Source organism: Myodes glareolus, chromosome 3, assembly GCF_982192425.1.
Source record: "Myodes glareolus chromosome 3, mMyoGla1.1, whole genome shotgun sequence".
Classification (NCBI taxonomy): Eukaryota; Metazoa; Chordata; class Mammalia; order Rodentia; family Cricetidae; genus Myodes; species Myodes glareolus.
The window spans coordinates 44837648-44857370 of NC_142028.1; the positions used below are offsets into that span (position 1 = coordinate 44837648).

A 19723-nucleotide genomic window follows, 5' to 3' on the forward strand; every position below is an offset into this window, starting at 1 on the left:
CCTCATCTCTGGACCTTTAGTTATAACCAAATAGACTTACAAAGATAGGGTCATTACAGCGTAGCACAAGGCTGAGCTCTCAAAGTCCAGTCGAAGAGTGGGAGGAGTGAGAATTGAGCATGGAGATCAAGACCATAATGGGGATACCCACTGAAACAGCTTACCTGAGCTAATGGGAGCTCACCAACTATAGCTGGACAGGAAAGGAACCAGGATAGGACTGAACTAGACCCTCTGAAAGTGGGTGACAGTTGTATGGCTGGAGAGGAATTAAATAGCTCATCAGCAGTAGTTACCATGCAGCAAGCATATTAAATATAGTCAATTCAACTGCAAACTAAGCCTAAGTATTTATATGTATGCATGAGTAAAGGAGAGAGGTCCAGTTAGAGGGTGATCAGCTTGTGTTCCCTTGTCCCTGGATACAAAACTACAGTGTTTAAAACTTAAACCTTAAAAGTAGTTATCATTACTTAATTAAAATTATTTTTAAATATATTGACTAAATTATTAGTTCATAATATTGAAAAATACATATTTTAGTAAATTCATTGCTTATAACAACTGATTTTAAAATTATTTTTGAATAAGGTTCCCATGTGACATTCCATGTGTATTTATTATTATACTAGATCTTATTCCTCACTCTCCTCCTCCATTTCTCCTCTCCCTCGCAGGTCCAAACAGTCACTCTTTTTTCTTTGATATCTCGTATGTTCAGTTATTGTCTGTCTCATGCTTCCTGCCATGTTTCAGCCCTCACAGTGGCGCGGATGAATGAGCTGACTTTAATTTCACTAATTTTTAAAAATACATGTCTGGGAAAACTTTTAGGAATTCACATTGGTAATTTACATATACTTATTTCCATATAGGTTTCAAACACATAATTTTTCATATATTATATTCTTAGAATGCCTCTGATACTTTAAAAATCAACAAGTGACAGATTTTTTTTTCAGTCACAACATACTACTTTTTTGTCTTACAGATTCCAAATGTAACTGTGAGAATACTGAAAGGGCATAAACTTAATAGCTAATGATTACAATTGACTAGCGTCTGTTTGCACATTAAACTCTTACGGTTCACATTACTGAATTTTCAACCCACATCAGTTGTCACCTTCAATGTCTCAACTACTGCACTTGGTGGCAGAAACTATTTGCTTTTATGAGAACATTTTCCCAGAAACTCAGCAAGTCTTGGATTGAGTTCTGCTAACCAGTCAAATAAAAAGAAAAAAATATATTCTTATACTGAAGACCTGAGTTGCATTGTAAATGTTTTCAGTTTTGACACCCAAATGTTCCTCAATTAAGTTTTAATTGACTTAAATATTCACAAATTATTTATCCAAACAGTTATCTATCAACATTTCGTTGCTCAGAAACAAAAGTTTGCCTATTTCAGCAGCTTTATTAATTAAAAACCAGTCAAGCCAGTCACCAAGCAGACTGCCGTTCAAACTCATGTCTCTTGTTCTGGCTGACTGCCTATTCTACAATTCAGCTGTGAACGAAAAGCTATTTTTTTTAATATTTCAAACAATGGGCATTTGAAAGTTATGGCAAATACAAGAAATGATTAGAGAACAAAAACAAGGCTGACAAAATCTTCATCATTTTCCATGTAATACTTTTCTGTTATTACCACCGCAAGCCACCTTCATCCTTACAGTAGATGATGTGCCACCATTAGGAACTCAGACAAAGCTGACTGTCGCAGGCATAGGGAAAGACTTTCCACCAGCTGCCGTGCCTCCATCTGACACTTTTCCTGTACAAAAAAAGGATGACTGGCACAAGTGAGAACCGCTGCTGAAATTACCCTCCGAGTGGTTTGTATATTTTCCTTTGTGATACTGGGAATTGAATACACAGTAGGAAAAGGCTCTGCCCCTGAGTACACTCCCAGTCTTAGTTACTCCTCCCTGATAGATACATATGCGATATAAGATTAAAAGATGCCGGAATGGAGTGGCTTTTGTACTCTAGTCTATTTATCATCTCTATTTTTTCTCTTTCTTTATTTTTATGTTTCTACTTCTGTCCTCTTTCCTTTGTATAAGCTCAGGGTCATCTCTGGACCTTGTCTACCATCTCCTACCTCAAGCTCGATGTCAACAGAGAGAAGCCTAAGTCTACATGTCACCTATTGCTCCCACTAGAATACTAGCACTATAGGCACTTGCCAAGACAATGCCAGTCTTCCTGCACCAGGCAGGTAACTGTATTTTGTTAAAGGAGTTAATTGTACGATGAACAATTTGCAGCTACTTGTGTATGAATTATAGTCATTGACAACTTGAGATGATGAATAGCTTAGGTCTTTTGTTCTGCAGATCTGAACTGTTATAAAATAGCTGAACTCACTGGAAGAAGGCCCCAAACAATATTTATAAAGCTATCAGTTTGATGAACTAGGATCTCAAGCTATTAGGTTATTCTCTTGAAAGCTCTTCATCATAATCAACATTTAAACTACATCTTTGTCATCTGTGGGGGAGGAATGGTATGGGAACAAGAAACTTGTAATATGTCATGTTCTGTTTGGGGATAACAGTGTACGCACCCACCACTGTTTGCCATAAAATATCAATATTTATATTGTTTTACAATCTACTTGAAATAAATTGGATACTTGAATTATCTTTTCAAGCAGAAATATTGTTATTAATTAATCTCATTATAGAACCTGAAACCAATTATATGAAAATTTCAGTCATAAATATATGTATAATTATGGTATACAACAAAATGCATCTTCATGTTAAGAGAAAATTAATACCATAATGTTTTCAAGAACATTTAGAACAAAAATGTTAAACAGAAATTATGGATCACTATAGCAAAGGTTATAAATGCAATGAAAAATCTGTTTGTAGCTGTCAAGGAATCATCTTATCAAACATCCAAATCATTGTGTTCCACACAAAGTGCCTTAGGAAAATGTTGAAAATGGCACAGGGTTACTGGCAACCGCTAAGGATCCTATGCTGGTATCTACTCCTTTCCATGTTTCTTGGGTGATTTCAATTCACTAATTTTCATGTCCTTCAGCTATAAGATGAACATAAAGTCTACAAATCCTTGGGCTACATTGAGAATTTAAGTGGGATAATGCTTTCAAAATGCTTAGCATAATATAAAATATAGAATAATAAAAGTAAAATAATGCTAATATTCCTTAAGCCATACTAAAACATTACTTAGGAGTTTACAAGTATTAGTTACTTTATCCTTATAGCTAAAGAAATAGAGTAACTTCCATCTTATGGGCAAAGAATCTGAAGTAGAGAGAAGTATCTTGTCTAAGGTCATAGGCATCCAAGAAGGAAACTCATTCCAAAGAATTGCCTTCATGTATTGCATTCTAAGCTAAGAATGTAAGAATTTAAACGTGTACGAATTTAAAATGGCAGTTACTATTTTCATTCAAAGGGACAGGACAGGGAGGAAAATATGGGAAAAAATAAGAGAAAAGGGAGAATCATTGTATAACTTTCTGAGGCTAGGACTTCTTAGAGGATTTTTGCATCTCTAAGAGAGGAGTGTTTCCACCCCACAGAGCTTCTGAAGGCCAGAGATCTATAGCTGCAACTGGAGAAACAAATAAAATGGGACACTGAGCCAAATTCCATTCCAACTGTCCAAAATAGAATCGCCACTTTTCAAGCCTGTATCTCCCCATTTTTCTATTATTTTATTCATTTATTTTTTTCTGAAACAGAATTTTTTTGTGGTCCTGGTCGACATAGAACATACTATGCAGTACAAGCAGTTTTCCAACTCACAACTCACTTCCCTCTGTCTTACTGTTGGATTAAAAGTATGTACCAACTAGCCTGGCTCAGTTTTTTCCTTATTGTTAATTTTGCAAGTGTAGAAATGTACATTTGAATTTTTTGTTATTTGCTCTTTGGCAGTGTTGGGCATGGAACCCAGAGTCCTGCCTATGCTTGGAAAGCATTCACAGAGCTACATCCTTGGTTTCCCATGATCCATGTCTATATATCAGAGAACACTTTCACTGTTGATGACAGCATCTTAGTTCTTGAGTAAATCTAGTCTTGGTTACCTAGATGGAGAAGCATGGAAGCTTGGAGATGAGGCTGCAGCACCTTGTTTTACACAGACACTGTCTCTGGAAACACGTCTATCATGCATGGAAATAATGCTTTGAAAATAAATGCTCTCAACTTTACCTACTGATTCACCTGCCTGCGGAAGAATGACAACAGTTAACATGACTTTCTTCTGGATGACAGAGAGGATGGAACAGATGAGGATTTGAGAGACGCACTAAATTGGAAAAGAAAGCTATTTCTGAACGCTCCACTGAGGACAGGCACAGCCTCAGTTTGACTCCCCTATAAGGGCACATTTGCTGTATTTCACACAAGGTGGCCTTTTTGGTGAAGGTTATGTTTTCCTATCCAACACAGGTCCACATCTGGAATTAAGATGTCAATAATCTCCTACTCAGCCTCTAAGTGGCAAGGCTTGCGTACACCCATGCAGCACCCCAAAGGAATAACAGAAAGTCCCTGAACTCAGTGTTCACTCATCCTGTGTGCTGATTCAGCTCTTATTTGTTTCTCATTGATTCATTAATTAATTAATTAATTCAAAAGTATTACTGAGTGTTTCCAAAGTGCTAGGCACCGGGCAAATGAGTCAATCACTTTCCGTAGCCCCAGGGAAAGTAGAAGGGTAGAAAGGTATACAGTAGGTACGTGTACTGCTGATGGTCAGACAATAACCCCCACAATAGCAGGTATCAAAAAATAAAATGCAAAAGACTCTCAAAGTTACACTACAATAAGTAATGCTCAAGAAACTGTCCATATCTCACTAAGAAGAGCATTCTTTATGCTGTGCTTGTTTAATTAAAGAAAAAATTCTTTTTGAAAAACAATCTGTAGCAAAGTAAGATCAAATTCTTAGAGGCATCCTCTCTAGTGAACTAGAAAATTTGTCTACTTCAACTAATACAAGCTAAAGAAGTTAAGTGCCAATAGAAGAAATTATCTAGTTCTGTTAACAAATGCCACATGAGATAATTTTAATAAGCCTTAAAATAGATGTAATAAATCTACCTGTACATACTTTTTCTATGGATAAAACAAAGTATGCAAATGTGATCTGAAAAAAAATGTGATTTCTTACATGAAGATCAAGGGATGCTTTTCTCATGAATTCCAATCTTCTCATCTATTCCAATCTTCACTTTCACTTTTATACGGATACAAATTAGTAATTATATGAAGTTCCTTTAGCCAGAAAATCCACATGATTGAAGATGAGGACCTAGGCTTATGTACATGGTACAGGGCAAAGAGTGTAGTCAAAAAAGTAGCATTAGTATTTAAGGATAACAGGAATGCTCGAGGACACAAATAATGTAATGACATTTAAAGACTATCAATGCCTCACTTAAATTTTATTTATTAAGAATGATGTTTTACTTCAACCAGTTTAAAATACTTTTTCAATAGCAGTGAGAATGAGAATTCCTTGAAAGGGGTTGCATCTGCCAAGACTGATTAGAACTGTGGTCATGGAGAAATGTTGGAAAGGCATAGGTAGAGAGTATAATCATCTTCTCTGGGACTAGGGTTAGCCCCCAATACAGCTAATTCTTTCCCACATCTGTGTAGGAACTAACATCCTGCAGCTAATAAATAAAAACCTGTATAATCGATTAACTTTAATAGACTACAAGCTGCCACCAATCCCAAAGCTAAGAATGTCATCAGATAGCATTTTAGGCCTACAAGAGACTCTTCCCAGACTTTTTGTTACAATCTTTCTGATGTTTCCACTAGTGAATTTGAAAATTGTCTTGATTCATAACCTTGTTCATTACATTGCTATAAAAACTCCACGAAATTGCTCCCACGTTGAAACATGGAATGTAGCATGACCTAGAGTTAAATTTTCTGGCCATGGTCAATCAGATTGGCTCCAGAATAAATTATCATTTATTCCTTTTGAGGTGAGAGCTTGTGAGGTTTATTTTGACACCAGTAACATCTTTCAATTTTGTTAAAAAGCTAGAAAAAAATCTTCTTGAAGCTATCGATTGATAATGAGGAATTTCAAATCTAAAAACATGGTCAGAATTTAAAAGGTGTGTATTTAGAAAAATGCACCTTTTCCAACTTACTTTCAGAGACCTACTCAGTACTAAGGGGGGAAATATCTGCATTCATACAATTCAACCACAATTGCAGGGTAGAGGCAATGATCTCGGGTCTTTCAGAAAGGAGGTGGCATCAGAAGAATCAAAAACAAACAGGAAAATAATCAGTCTTTCAAAGTTTTATCAGCTCCTGTAGAAGGAGCAGAAATGCTGTGATGTTGAAGTAGAGACCTAGAGGAAGGTAGGCAGAGGGAAGTAAAAAACAAAATGCATCTTATTATACCAAAAAAAGGAGCTCTGGAAAATATCTCTTAGGCTGGGTCATAGCTACTATTCTGTGCTGTGAAGAGACACCATGACCACAGCAATTCATGACTGTGGAATTGCTTACAGTTTCAGAGGGTTAATTGTTTCCATTGTGGTGGGAAGCACGACGGCAGGTAGGCAGGCATGGCACCAACGCAGCGCAGTACAGTAGCTGCGAAGTCTGTTCTGCAAGCCGGAGGCAGAGAAACTGGGCCTGGCATGGGATTTTGAAACCTCAAAGCGTAGCCTCCCAAGATACACATCCTCCAAGAGTATCATACCTCCTAATCCTTCCCAAACAATCAACAAACTGGGAGCAAACATTCAGCTATACTAGCCTATGGAGGCTGTTGTTCAAACCACCACGGACTGTTAACACCGAAGTTGAGAGTGGAAGAGTTTAAGAAGTCAGCTAATCAAAAGAGTGGAAGAAAGGGGTATTGGGAATCAGCAAAGAGAACGAAACTATCAAGACTCTGGTACCAAAAGAGTAGTTTCCCATTTTTTGAGAAATTAAAATAAGACATGGTGATGTATTTTTTTTAAGGTACAACAGATGGCATAAAGCAAGAAAGTGGAATGATATAATTTATATTTTTAAACGATTATTTACTGTTTTATGATAAACAGCTGAAGCAAGTCTCCAAGATGGAGACCAGACGGGCATAATACTGAAGAGACAGTACATTCTTATTTTGTAAGGGAATTGCCCTTGCTTTAGGGATAAACAGAAGTTGGGGTTCAATTATAGAATAATTGGCTAAATTTTCAGCTAGCTGAGCAAGAGTGCATGGATAACACTAGCGTAAGAGTTTGACCTGACCTCATCTTAGTGAAGTCTTCTATGACATACATGATGTCATGGCCAACACATACTAATTATACCAGTGTAGACATAGCCATGAATTTTTGCTGCTACTGAGTCAAGAAGGCAATCAATATCTCAGATAAAACATAATAAAATGATAAAAACACATTCCGTTTTATGTAGTGTTGAATCATACCCAGGACCTCACACATGCTTGGCAAGCCCTCTGACAACTGAGCTGAGCTCCAACCATATTTCTTCTTCTTATAAGACAAAATTTTATTCTCTGTCTTTGAATGACCTGGAACTCCTGTGTAGAAAAAGGCGGCCTTAACATCATAGCTGTCCTCCTTCCTTGGCTTCCCAAGTACTGAGAGTCCAAGTATCAATCACCACACTAACTTAACGAAAGTTACCTACATTAAACACTTCTACAACCTGTAGGGGCTTTGAGTCAGTGCTCTGACTTCAGTTCTGTCATTCTGGATTTGTAGCCTGGAAGAAAAAGATGATAAACCTGTCCAGCAGCATTTTCCATATCAGGAAACACATAGGTTTGGAGAGGGAGAAAGTTACTCCCACCCGCAAGGAAGGGATGTCTAATGTCCCAAGAGAAACCATCATGTTGGAAGGGGTGGGGAAAAGAAATATATTTCAAAGAGTTCAAATGTGATAGAACAAAAGACTACTCCTGAGAAGGGATATATAATGGAGGAAATTACTATATTCGGAATTTAGTGTAACAACATGAGATAATTGGATAAGCTGTAGATTAACAATAAGGTTATGCGACGACACTGGCACTTTTGAAAATGAACAGTCTGGCGCTGCATTGGCTGCACTGGAAGGTCACAGCATGGATATACTGGTTTTCAGTGTCCTCAGAAAGGGCACAGCACATGTAAAACCTGTAGACCTATTTTTAGGGTCATAACTTGAGAAACGAATTTACACAAGCATGTGTTGTCAGGAAGATAATTCCTTATTAAAGTCTTGAAGGAAAAAATAATTTATGGCACAAAATATAGTTTCAGGGCTAACTAGTTTCAAACAGTAAGAACAGAAAAGGGGATGGAGAGATGACTTTGCAGTTAAGAGAACTGACTGCTCTTCCAGTGGACCCAGGGTCCATTCCCAGCACCTACATGACAGTTTATGACTGCCTGTGACTCCAGTTCCTACAGATCCAATGCTCTCTTCTGGCCTCTGTGTGTATTGCATGCACATAGTATGGAGACACACATGCAGACAAAACATCCATAGACATAAAACGAAATGAAAGATTGTCAGCAACAACTCTGGGACAGAAAGGTTTCAGAGATGTTTATGTCACAGTGATACAGGATGAGAAAGTTGCTTTCAAACGTTGGTCTTCAGGAAAACCCATCAGCAAGTGAAACAAGGAACCCCTCATTGGGGTGAACTGTTCTATTCTATTTAAATAACTATCCTTAAATGTAAAATCCCATCTTCATAATATTTTTGCTAATAAAATGGCCTATATTTTTTTTATAAAAGCATAGTCTTGAGGAGTGGTAGAAATTTATTTTTTAAGTGTCTATTCGAATGTCAGCTTACTGGTAATAATATCTATCCTTCTCTTTTTGTTGTTAAAAGTTTGCTACAAAATACAGAAAAATCACAGTCCCAGAGTTGAAATCCACTGAATTGATTTTTCTCTATGCTGAACACCTACGATTCTATAATTGTTTGGTCAAATAAGCCTAATGAGATTCACCTGTCATTACTAAAAAGTGAGTATTAAACCAAGAGGTAAATGGACTTTGGTTTTGTGACACTTAATCAGATGTATTACCATCCTATTACTCTGCTTACCTAAGAAAATTGAAGACTATCTCGGGAGAAATTTACAAACAAGATTGCTCCAGAATCTGTTATCAACAAAATTTCATTTCTCCATGAGTAAAAATTCCATAAATGCAATGCAAGATTAAGTGCTGAATATTATAATAGGTATATTTGATATTCTGCTCCCAGAGATGGTTTTGTTAATGAGAATATTCTACAGTGTTACCGTCAACAGACTTAGTAATTATGAAACCTTTGATATTAACATATTACTATATGAGTTAAGATTTTATATAAGGTTAATGTATAATCATATGCAAATGCATACATTTTAAAAATTGTAGCTGAACAGCAGTCCTCAAGGTGTATGTAACAGAACATGTACTTACAGCTTCTGCGCCTGGATTTTGATTTTCAACTCTTTATTTCTAAATTCTACGTTCCTTCACACAGGCAAAGATTTTTTATTAAGTGTGATCTTAAGACATGGCATTTTATTTTCCAGTTTTCTAACTCAGTATATAAACAGAAAAAGTGAATAATACTTTACATCTACTTTTCATTATTGTATTTTAAAATATTTTTGTACTGTATGAAAAAAACCAGAGAATTGTAGGCTTTACTGGTAAAATGACAACCAACTATACCTCCATTCCAATGGTTATGGTTAAAATACTTACTATTGACTATTAGGTTGCTGATAGTTCTAATGCCTTCTCATAGATGTTGTGTTCAATGTTTGTAGGTATGGCATGTATGCATTAATTCTGTGTAAACCTTAACACATGTAAACTATGTCTGTTTAAACCATCATATAACCAAATATAATATAACCAAGCTATCTCAAGCCTTTTGAAGCATACCACTTCCCTCTTATGTTCATAGTTCTTTAATCACATAAAATAGTTTCTAAATATGAGTAAAAGATAAAACTATCATGTGCCACATTCAAATCTGTGTGGTCTTTCAAAAGATACTGGTTGTAAAGTGTATTCATACAATGTAGAAAAGCTCAAAGAAACATTTGGGGTGGAATATAATTGCTACTTACAAGCAAACTGAAGCTTTGCTTCTCTGCTTACAATTGTTCCAAACGAGTTTGTTGCTATGCACTGGTACGTTCCAGCATCCTGGGTTTTATTGGGGTTATTGATCAACAAGCTGCCTTCAACAACACTGTAGCGGAAATCCATACCAATGTCAACATCTGTTCCATTTAACTTCCACCTATAGTATAAAAATGCCAGTAGATAAAGCCTTGTAATATAAATCAATATTTCTGAATTGTCTAAAATAGATAAAAAACTATAAAGACCATGAAATATCATCTGTGAGCTTTTTGAAGCATTGTAAAAACAAATATTAGAAACTGCCTACTCAGCAATGGTGACATCTTCAGTACTCATGGAGAAAGAGAGTCCTCCTTTGTAATAAATGATATTCATCAAACTTTACCACATGTTCCATGGTGACATAGGATACTACAAGTAATTATCTTCTTACAGGGGACAAAATTTTCCACATGAGTTTCTACAAATTTCTTCCAAGTATGACTTCTCAATACAAAGTCCTTTTTCTAGTTGGCAGTCGCTGTTTAAATAGGTATATCAAGAGGACAGAACATGCCACTTTCAGAGAGACAGCAGCAGAGTGGCCGAAATTGCAGCTGAGTTGATTTGATTCAGTTCTTAACATGACTGAAGGGCCTGGCTGCAAAGCAAAGGAACTCTATTGATCTGAGATGCTTTGGGGACCAAATCTGCCTGACCATGGATCAACTGGATGATCTCTTTAGTCATCGGCACTCAAAATGTCAATCAACTGCCCCAGTGAACTACAGGCTATTAAATAACCAAAGCAAAGAATGTTTTCTTGTCCTTTTGTTCATTTACTTGGGTCACCTGTGCATCTGACTGTAGCAGCAAACCCAATAAATTAGTTTTCTGGGAACTCATATTTCAGTGGCTAATCTGTGGTATGAAAATCTCCAATTCTGTTCTCAGAGTCACTACATCCAAAGAATGAAAGCTTATCTGAGTCGAATTACGTTTCAGGCATTCATGGGAATTCATATAAACTTTTGAACTAATATAATTCAATGACTGTTTTTTGATAGCTCGTGAATTACCAAGGCTCTCACAGGAGTTGAAAAAACATACGAAAAGATTGAAGCACATAGGAAATTGATTCAAATCAATAAAAGGAGTAGAGATTGAGAATTATTCATTTTACTTTCTTAAAATAACAAGAGCCATTACCTAAATAGAAGTGTATATGTGCATGTCCACCCGTCGTGCAATCTTTTATAATATCCCAGGCATTGTGATTAGGAATGTATAATGCACAAAAATTTAAGTGATAAAATTGTCAGCCTGTTAGCTTCAAATTACATGCACAGGTGGTGCGTGATCTGTGTGTGTGTGTGTGTGTGTATGGTTTCAGAGACATGGTCTCATGCCACTCAGGCTGGCCTTAAACTCCCTTGGAATTGAAATAACGCCAGATTCCTGATCCTCTTTCTTCCATGTACCAAGTGGTGGAATTACAGACTTGAGGCAGTACATAGAGCACCAAAATCAGTCTCCATCTCCGAGGATACATCAGATGGTGTCGTCCATTGCTTTTAAATTCGGCACTCGGGAGATAGAGGCAGGCAGAGTTAGACATCATCTTGGTTTACAAAGTGTGCTTCAGAATAATCAGGGTTAAACAGGGACACTATCATAAAAAGAAAAAAGGGGGCCATATCTTCCAGTCAAACTCTTTTCAATACTTCTAGTCAAAAATATATCACGTTTCATCAGCTGTCTTGCGGAAGTCCTCTTACTCCTTCATTCAAAGATTGCTTTAGCCACAAGACAATTTACCTAAATCACTTTCCACTTTTGCGTTCTCACTTTCATCCATCTAGAACTTAACCCCCTGCCTGCTCAATAAACACTTGTTGAAAGTACAAGACTCAAAATTGTGCTTCTCTGGGATGTATTGAGCGTTGAGCATATACACAATTCATGAACCATGCTCGTCTCACCCAGCACAGTGGCATGGATTTATTCAAACGGTGTCTTTGAAGTATAAAAGTCTAGAAACAGGAGGGCTAGGAAAGTCAGCAAGAAGCACAAATAGTTCTTAGCTCTTTATGTGTTTGTTTATAAGAAGCTCGATATTAGAAACTGACAGTGTTTTTAGACTCTGCAGTAATTCTCTCTGTGCCCTGACACAGACAAGAAAGTAATAAGCAATAAAGAGAACAGCCGCGTTCCAGCCCGGCAGAACTGGCTGCACATGAATCTCTAGAACTGACTGCCTGCCTTACACATTGGCTTTTAGGCAGCTGATCACGTCTTGGCCATAACTCTCACTCCAAATGATAGCAGAGCAATTTAATATGACAAATCTAAGAACTCAAAGAGGAAATTGCAATATAATGTGAGCTGCAAGCAGAGTGTGGAGTTTGGGAATGGGACCATGTGAGTCCTTTTAGAGGACGGGCTGTGGGAGTAATGACACCTCTGTAGGTTTCTCTCCACTCGTCACCTCAACCCAAAATGCTGTGCACAAAGTCCGTTCATCTACTTTATTGCCCGCCTTTACATACGAACAGCAATGGGGAAGGGATTATTTAGAAAATGAAGTGCTTTATGAGACATGCTGTAAAGCAGACATGGTGTTTTACTGCAATGCAGTCAGTGCTCATTCCCATTGAATGTGGATTGCATTGCGAATTTCTCATCTCATTGCATAGTGAAACACTCTTGAAATTCTCACAATTTAGTTTCAGTGTTTGAGGAATCTTTTAAGTATTGGTAATGGAGAGGCAAGGCTCATTTGGAGTAAATAGATTTTCCCAGGGGGCCAGGCAAATTGGTGTCTTGTAAGCTGACTTCTGAAATACTTGGGGGAAGCATGCCTGAATTCTTTTCAGAGAGCAGGGCCGTACACAGGCAAACATAGCCACCTTGAACCTCCCTAAGGCATGTTTCTACAGACTCTGTAGCAACTCATTGCACAGACTCATTGCAGGAAAACCTTCCCTGTTAAGTGTTTGAACTTGACACTCAGAGAGGGGCAGGCCCTTTCTGACTTGGAATTGGTTCTCTGCAGACACAGTTGAATACAAACTTCACAGCAAACCAACTCTAACCAGGTGCTTGGCAGCTTCCCCCTTCTCAGAAGGGGTGCTGGGTGAAACAAGTAATGTCACCTGTCCTTAAGGAACTTGAATACAAGAGAAGTTGGCATGAGGCAAAACTTCTTAAATTTTCTGGGTCAGGGTCAATCCTTTCAGAACTGAGGGGCAGACACAAAGAAAGAAAAGGCTCAGTTGAGGGGCTAAATGTAAAGAAAAGAGGTCAGTTAGGATGTCTTAGGGAAGGCCTGCAGCGGAAGATCCCCACGGAGCACTCACTTCGGAAATTTCCCTACTTGTTCAACCCCCTGAAAGTCAACACCAAGACTAAGAAAGTTCAGCTAGCAAGGTGTTGGAAAACACCTGATCTCTCTATTCACCCTCTTGCTCTTTCCTTCAACAACAGGGAGTTTTTGAGCTGCTGGGCCCAGACTGCTATTTTGTCACAAGAAAACTGCTGGAGGGATTAAGGCAAGCACCAGCGCACTGCCTGGAATGGCTAATGCATTTGATTAAAAGCTCTTCTCAGCTTTCCCCTGCAATCTTTAAAAACATAATAGGTTTCTGTTCTATGGCTTGTTTTAAATAACAAGGCAAGCCCCTGTATCTAGAAACACAATGTTACAAAGGCAATGTTAATTAAAGGTCACAGTTTGGGGAAAAACAATGCAGCAACTTGCCAAACTCTGCTGCAGAATTTGTTTTCATTTATAGCTAACATCTGAACTTACCCTTGGCTGTGTGCTCAGAGTGGGATCCGTTAACTCATCATTTATGTATCTGGGCAACTTTGGCTCTTGCTTTTTTTTTTTTTTTTTAACCTTGCGGTGTGTTTTGAAATCATTAACTTAGCCTTGAGTTTACTGTATGATGCACGGGAAGACGATGCATTCAGATTTAGTCAGGACAGGGTAGGGTTTACAGGTGATGCTCTAGAGTCACTGTTAACTGTTGTTTCTCTTTCAAAAATATGCTGTGTCGCAGGATACAAGGTATGCTCACTCAATTATATGGCCCACTCTAATTAGTTGTTCTTTTCCTTCTGGAATGTTCTCCCTTTATCCATGTGGCAGAGCAGGTGGCCTTTCTCAAAGACCCACATCATTTCCTTTTCTCTGAAGTCCTCACTTCATCTAACCCATTACCTCTAAATTAGGGTTTTTGTAAATTCCCTCACCAAGCTGGTAGTCATTGCAACCGTGTGTTTACGGGTGCCTCATCCATGCCAAGGCAGGAAGGGAGCACGTAACAGCACTCATTTCTATCCTCCAACTCTTAAGTTTTCTCTGTACCCTGTTCCCCGATATTCCCTGAGCCTGGAAGGGTTGTATATAGATGTATTATTCACACTTGTAATAACTTTATTAGCATTAAACTTGAGTACAGATAAAATAAGTTGTATAAGATTATTTCATAAGGGATCATGAACTAATGAAGATTTATATTTAATAAAATGAATAGTATTTACTACTGTAATCACTTTGATTGGAACCATACCTTCATCCATGTGCAATCTTCAGTTTCATTCCCATCATGTTTTAATTGATTATTTGTCATGGGTGGTTCTGAATGTATCATCTCAGAATATTCTAATCTGGCCTATGTGGGTTAAAGGCTTATGAATATTAACAGAACTAAGAGGTTCCCTCTGACCTTCATTCACTTGCTAAGATGAAAATGCCCTGTGATGAACACCGTTCCAAGGCCAGAACTGAGGTGAGCACAAGCATCCATTGCCCTCTGTCTTTGCTGTAATCTAATCAGTTGTTTCAAGCTCCTGCTACTGTGGTTTCCCATCATGGAGGACCACACCTTTGAAATGAACCAAAATAAACCCTCTCCTGTGTTGTTTCAGTTAGGGTATGTTGCCACAGCAACTGGAAAAATAGCTAAGGTACCATTACTTTCTCAGACCTGATACATGTTGCATAACCTTGGTATTTGATTACTTGTTTTACACGTTTTTATTTTAGGCAATTCTTTGCCTATTCTTGATATCAATTCTCTACCAAGAAAAAATTTTTACTAAATATAGGCCCAATCTGTGGCCTATGATTTTGCTCAGTTCAGTCTATTCCATTGAACACAGTATTTACTATTAATGAAGCTAAACTTTTTAAAAAATGATTTGTACTTCTCCTGTCATAAAAAAGTCTTTTCCTCCCCAAAAGTTATAAATATGCATGCCTATTTCCTTTCCTCTTATAAAGTGTCCCATTTAGGACTTTTATTAACCCGAAATTGATTTCTGTGAGTAATGTGAAGCAGGGATTCAGTTTGATTTCCTTCTGTAACCACATGGGCAATCCACTGTCCAGAGCAAGACTTTTCAAAGTACTTTCATTGTATCATGAATTTTAACTTTCTTTTGATTTTCACAAGAAGGTATTCTCTTTATTATCCAGGTTTAGTGCAATCAATTTTATGTGGAATTACTCGCACATCACTTTGTTTAATTCTGTCTTTTCATAGCTCAGGTCTTCTCTCTGGGATCATTTTTATCCCATCTCAAAGATGTCTTTTAGAATTTCTTTAAGTGAGAGTCTGTAGGAATCAAAATTCAGTGTTTGTATGTCTACGGACATGCATATTCTGTTCTCCTTTAAAGGAATTTCTAATTAACACATAACATTTACAGATATTTATGAAAAATAATGTGAAAATGTGACATTCATACAAGATATAGTATCAAATTAGTGTGCTTTGCCAGTCATGTTTAGAATGTTAAAGATAGGATTTTATTTATTTACCTATTTTTTGTAATTATTTTTAATTAAAAATGTTATTATACTCATTAACTTATTTTTGAGATAGTGCCTTATGCACCCACCTCAAACTCCTTAGGTATTTGAATACAATCTTGAACTTTTTTATTTTGCCTTCTTTTCCCAAGTAGCTCCTAAATTGTGCCTTACAGTTGTACCAGCATGCCTCGGTTATGAGTTTTCTGGGTGTCAAACTCAGGCTTCATATACTGGATAGCCACTCTAGTAAACGAACTGCTTTCCAGATCAGAAGAAAGAAACGGAAGAAATAATTTGTTTAGTTCAAGCTTATTTTGTTTATCTCAAGTACTCGGGTTTCAGTGTAGGTCCTTGTGCATGCTATGCAAGTGCACTACACAAAGTTTCATCATCAAACTTCAGCATAGATATAAAGCTACAAGTTACCCTTACTTTCTGTATGTCGGTTCATGTTTCCCAACCTTTCTCTAATCTCTGTTCTCTTCATGTCCTCTGGCAAGCATTCTTTGACCATGTATTTCTACAAGATCAACACTTTAGTTTCCACATAGGCATAAGAACATGAAGTATCATTCTGCCTGGTTTATTTCACTTATCATAATGTCCAGTAGTACTACCCACAGTGTAAGAATGACAGGACAGGATTCCATTCCTTTCGTGCCAAAAATCTTCCATTGTGTATGAATCACATTTTATTTTTATATTTTCTCAGTTGATTCCATATTCTGGCCATTGTGTTTAATGATATAATAAACATGGAAGTCCAGGCATCTCTTCATCTCTTTCACACTTTCACAGAATGATTTAATTTTCTTTGACTATATATATATATATATATATATATATATATATATATATATATATATGTTGGTTTTCATCAACTTGTCACAAACAAAGGTCAGTTGTGAAAAGAGGACAAAAATTGAGGAACTGCCTCTACCAGATTGGCATGTAGATATTTCTTTGGGGGCATTTTTATGGTTGTTGATTCGTTTGGGGGTCCCCAGCCCGCTTTAAGAAGTACAATCTTTTGGTAAGTGATCCTGGGTTGTATCAGAAAGGTAGCTAAGCAAAGCATGGGGATCCAGCCAGCAAGAGTCTTTTCTTGGCAGTATCTGCGTAGTTCCTTCCTCCAGCCTCCCTCCCTGAGTTCTTGCTTTGACTTCCGTCAATGATGGACAACAACCTGTAAGGCAAACAAACCCTTTCCTCCCTAAACTGGATTTAGTCAAACTAGAACAGTACAGTAGATAATTTTTAGTTTTATGAAGAACCATCTCATTCATTGTCCTACTAACAGGGAGTTAAGAAGTCCCATTCTCTGTGCCTTCACTAGAATTTCTAACCATTTGTCTTGTGACAATAGCCTCTATATGTTCTTCTTCTCTGATAGCATATGTTTGATGGCTATTTTTTTTTTCACAAATTAAAAAATTGACTTTTTTTCTTTTTTAATGCCACTGAAGATTCAATTGCCAGTCAATTGACATCTCATTAAAAAATATCTGTATTAGAAGTCTAGTTCTTTATGGCCATCTCTTTGATCTAGTGTTCTGCAGTTTCACTGTCCTGTAAGAAAGATTTCAGGTTTGGTTTTTGCTTTTTCATTTGTTTGATTTTGTTTTGTTGTGTACTACTTGGGATTGTGTTAGGCTTCCTAAAGTAGCAATGGATGATTTTAATTATTGTTGGAAATTCTAACTCTTTTAACAGTTACTGACTACCTCATTCTTTTCTGCCTTTCATTCTGGAACTAAAAATGGCTGACTCTGACTAAACCCCTCTTCTTCTCTCCAGGCCTCTGGCCTGCCCTCTACCTTTTTCATCTCTCCACCTCTTTCTGATGCCTTGAGGTGACTGCCACATGTCTGCTCTCCAGCTTACTAGTTCTCTTTATAGACTCTTCCCATTTCATATGAAAACTGAGACTCAGGGTCTAAAAGAAGAAACTCCTGATACTTTATTGTTCCAGAAACAGGGAAGCTTGTCTTTTAGTTAGCCTCCATCCTAAATGAGGAGTTTTTGTATTTCCCTGACTCATTTTGGAAGAATGTTCCTGGAACATTGTTGCACATTCCTGGAATATTAGGCTTTGTCTTACAACGCTGGTCCTGGCGAGGTTGCATAAAACAGTCTCAGATCATGTTTGTCAAAGGAGACAACTACTGTTGGCTCTGAATCCATTTACTCTTACACCCATGCACTTCTTATTTTCCTACCAGCTTACTGACAATATTCAATATTGCATTTTATTAAATCTATGTTCTTAAGAATTGTTAATGTTTTCAAAGAAAGGGTTATTTAGGGTATTCAATACTTAACACAGTAAGAAATTTGGTTCTCTCTCTTTTTTTTTCACAAACAAATCTTTTCTCCATGTTCCTCAGGGTACCTTACAGTGCCTGCTGAAAAACTCTTTCCTCTTCAGGAAACTTTGAGTAGCTGCCAATTTTAATTTTAATAATATAAGCTATATGCTCACTTGAAAAAACATATTGCTTTTGGGCAACCAAGGTCTCACTATATATCCCTGTGTGACCTGAAACTCCCTATGTAAACAACAAGAATGGCCTTGAATTCACGTAGAGTCACCTGCCCCTGCCTTTTCAATGTTACGATTAAAGGCATGTGCCATCATGCCGGGCTGGAAAAACATTCTTAAATCAACAAACCTGATGTGAGGTTTTGGATTCCCTTTAACTTCACAACTGAGCTTCACTTTTTTCTCCTCAGAATCCAAAGGAAACATTACATGACTTGGTTCTTGAACAAAAACTGGTCCATGCAGCGTGTAATCATCTGAAAGAAGAAGAGAAAAGTTCCACATTGAAGACCATCTTTCTAACAGGAGTCACAACCAGGATCAATACCACAATGAGAAAAAAAAATAACAAATGAAAAACAAAGGTGCTCAGGATTCTATTTCACTTTCAAGAAGAAATTTCCCATCGAAGCATAACCTCTGAGCGGTATCTGTGGAGTTGAGACAGGGCTCCCCTGCCACATGTTGGTCATTTCTTTCACAAACAGCTTCCAGACACAAGCTGCCTGGCATCTCCCCATCTTCCTTCTATGTCTTATTGTTCCATCTGCTTTGGCCCAATCTTCTATTATGTTCACACTTTGTGTTTCCTACATCCGTTTTTTATGGCTATCATTTTGGAGAGTTGTATAATGCCACCAGGTTAACAATTTCCCTCTCATAATTAAAGGTCATAACTGGAAACAATAATGACTTTTTTAAAAAAATAAAATGTTAATAAGAAACAGCTCTATATTGAACACACACACACACACGAAGCCTACTTAAAATTATTATGCAGACAAATAAAAAAATAATTCTGTAGTTCTGATTTCTAAACTGGTCTATAGCAAAGGAGCAGTTTGAAGCACACTGACCATGTAGTTCAACGCAACGCAAAGGCAAACTGCCTTCTATTTCCAAACACTGTTAGTGAAGCAGAGAGACTAGATGTGTGACACATGCTCACAGAATAAGCTAAGTAGCTGTATAGAATTTGTCTGAGGAATAAACACATACGGACATTGGTCAAATGACATCTCATCATCTATGTCCATAGGATTTTCATTTTTCAAAAACATGTTCAAATTCTATCCTTTCCCCCAGGTCTTTTTTTTTTTCAATCATATACCATTAAAGATGGTTTTCCTACGAGATGCTTCACTTTTTCTATCAAGGCATTGAAGCTTTTCTTTTTCCTTCCTTGAATCGTGAGTTTCCTAAGAGAATGATGACTGGTTTTGTGTGTCAACTTGGCA

General features: G+C 37.2%; 1 protein-coding gene across 1 annotated transcript in view; it reads right to left on the minus strand.

Annotated features, from left to right (window-relative positions):
- Positions 1-19723, minus strand: part of LOC125403250 (contactin-4) — an 814028-nt gene that overhangs the window by 159030 nt on the left and 635275 nt on the right. The window contains exons 5-6 of the mRNA XM_085686814.2: positions 18616-18742; positions 10122-10297 (exon numbers count right to left, since the gene is read on the minus strand). Of these exons, the coding sequence (XP_085542940.2) occupies positions 10122-10297; positions 18616-18742 (303 nt within the window). The remainder of the gene's footprint in view (positions 1-10121; positions 10298-18615; positions 18743-19723) is intronic.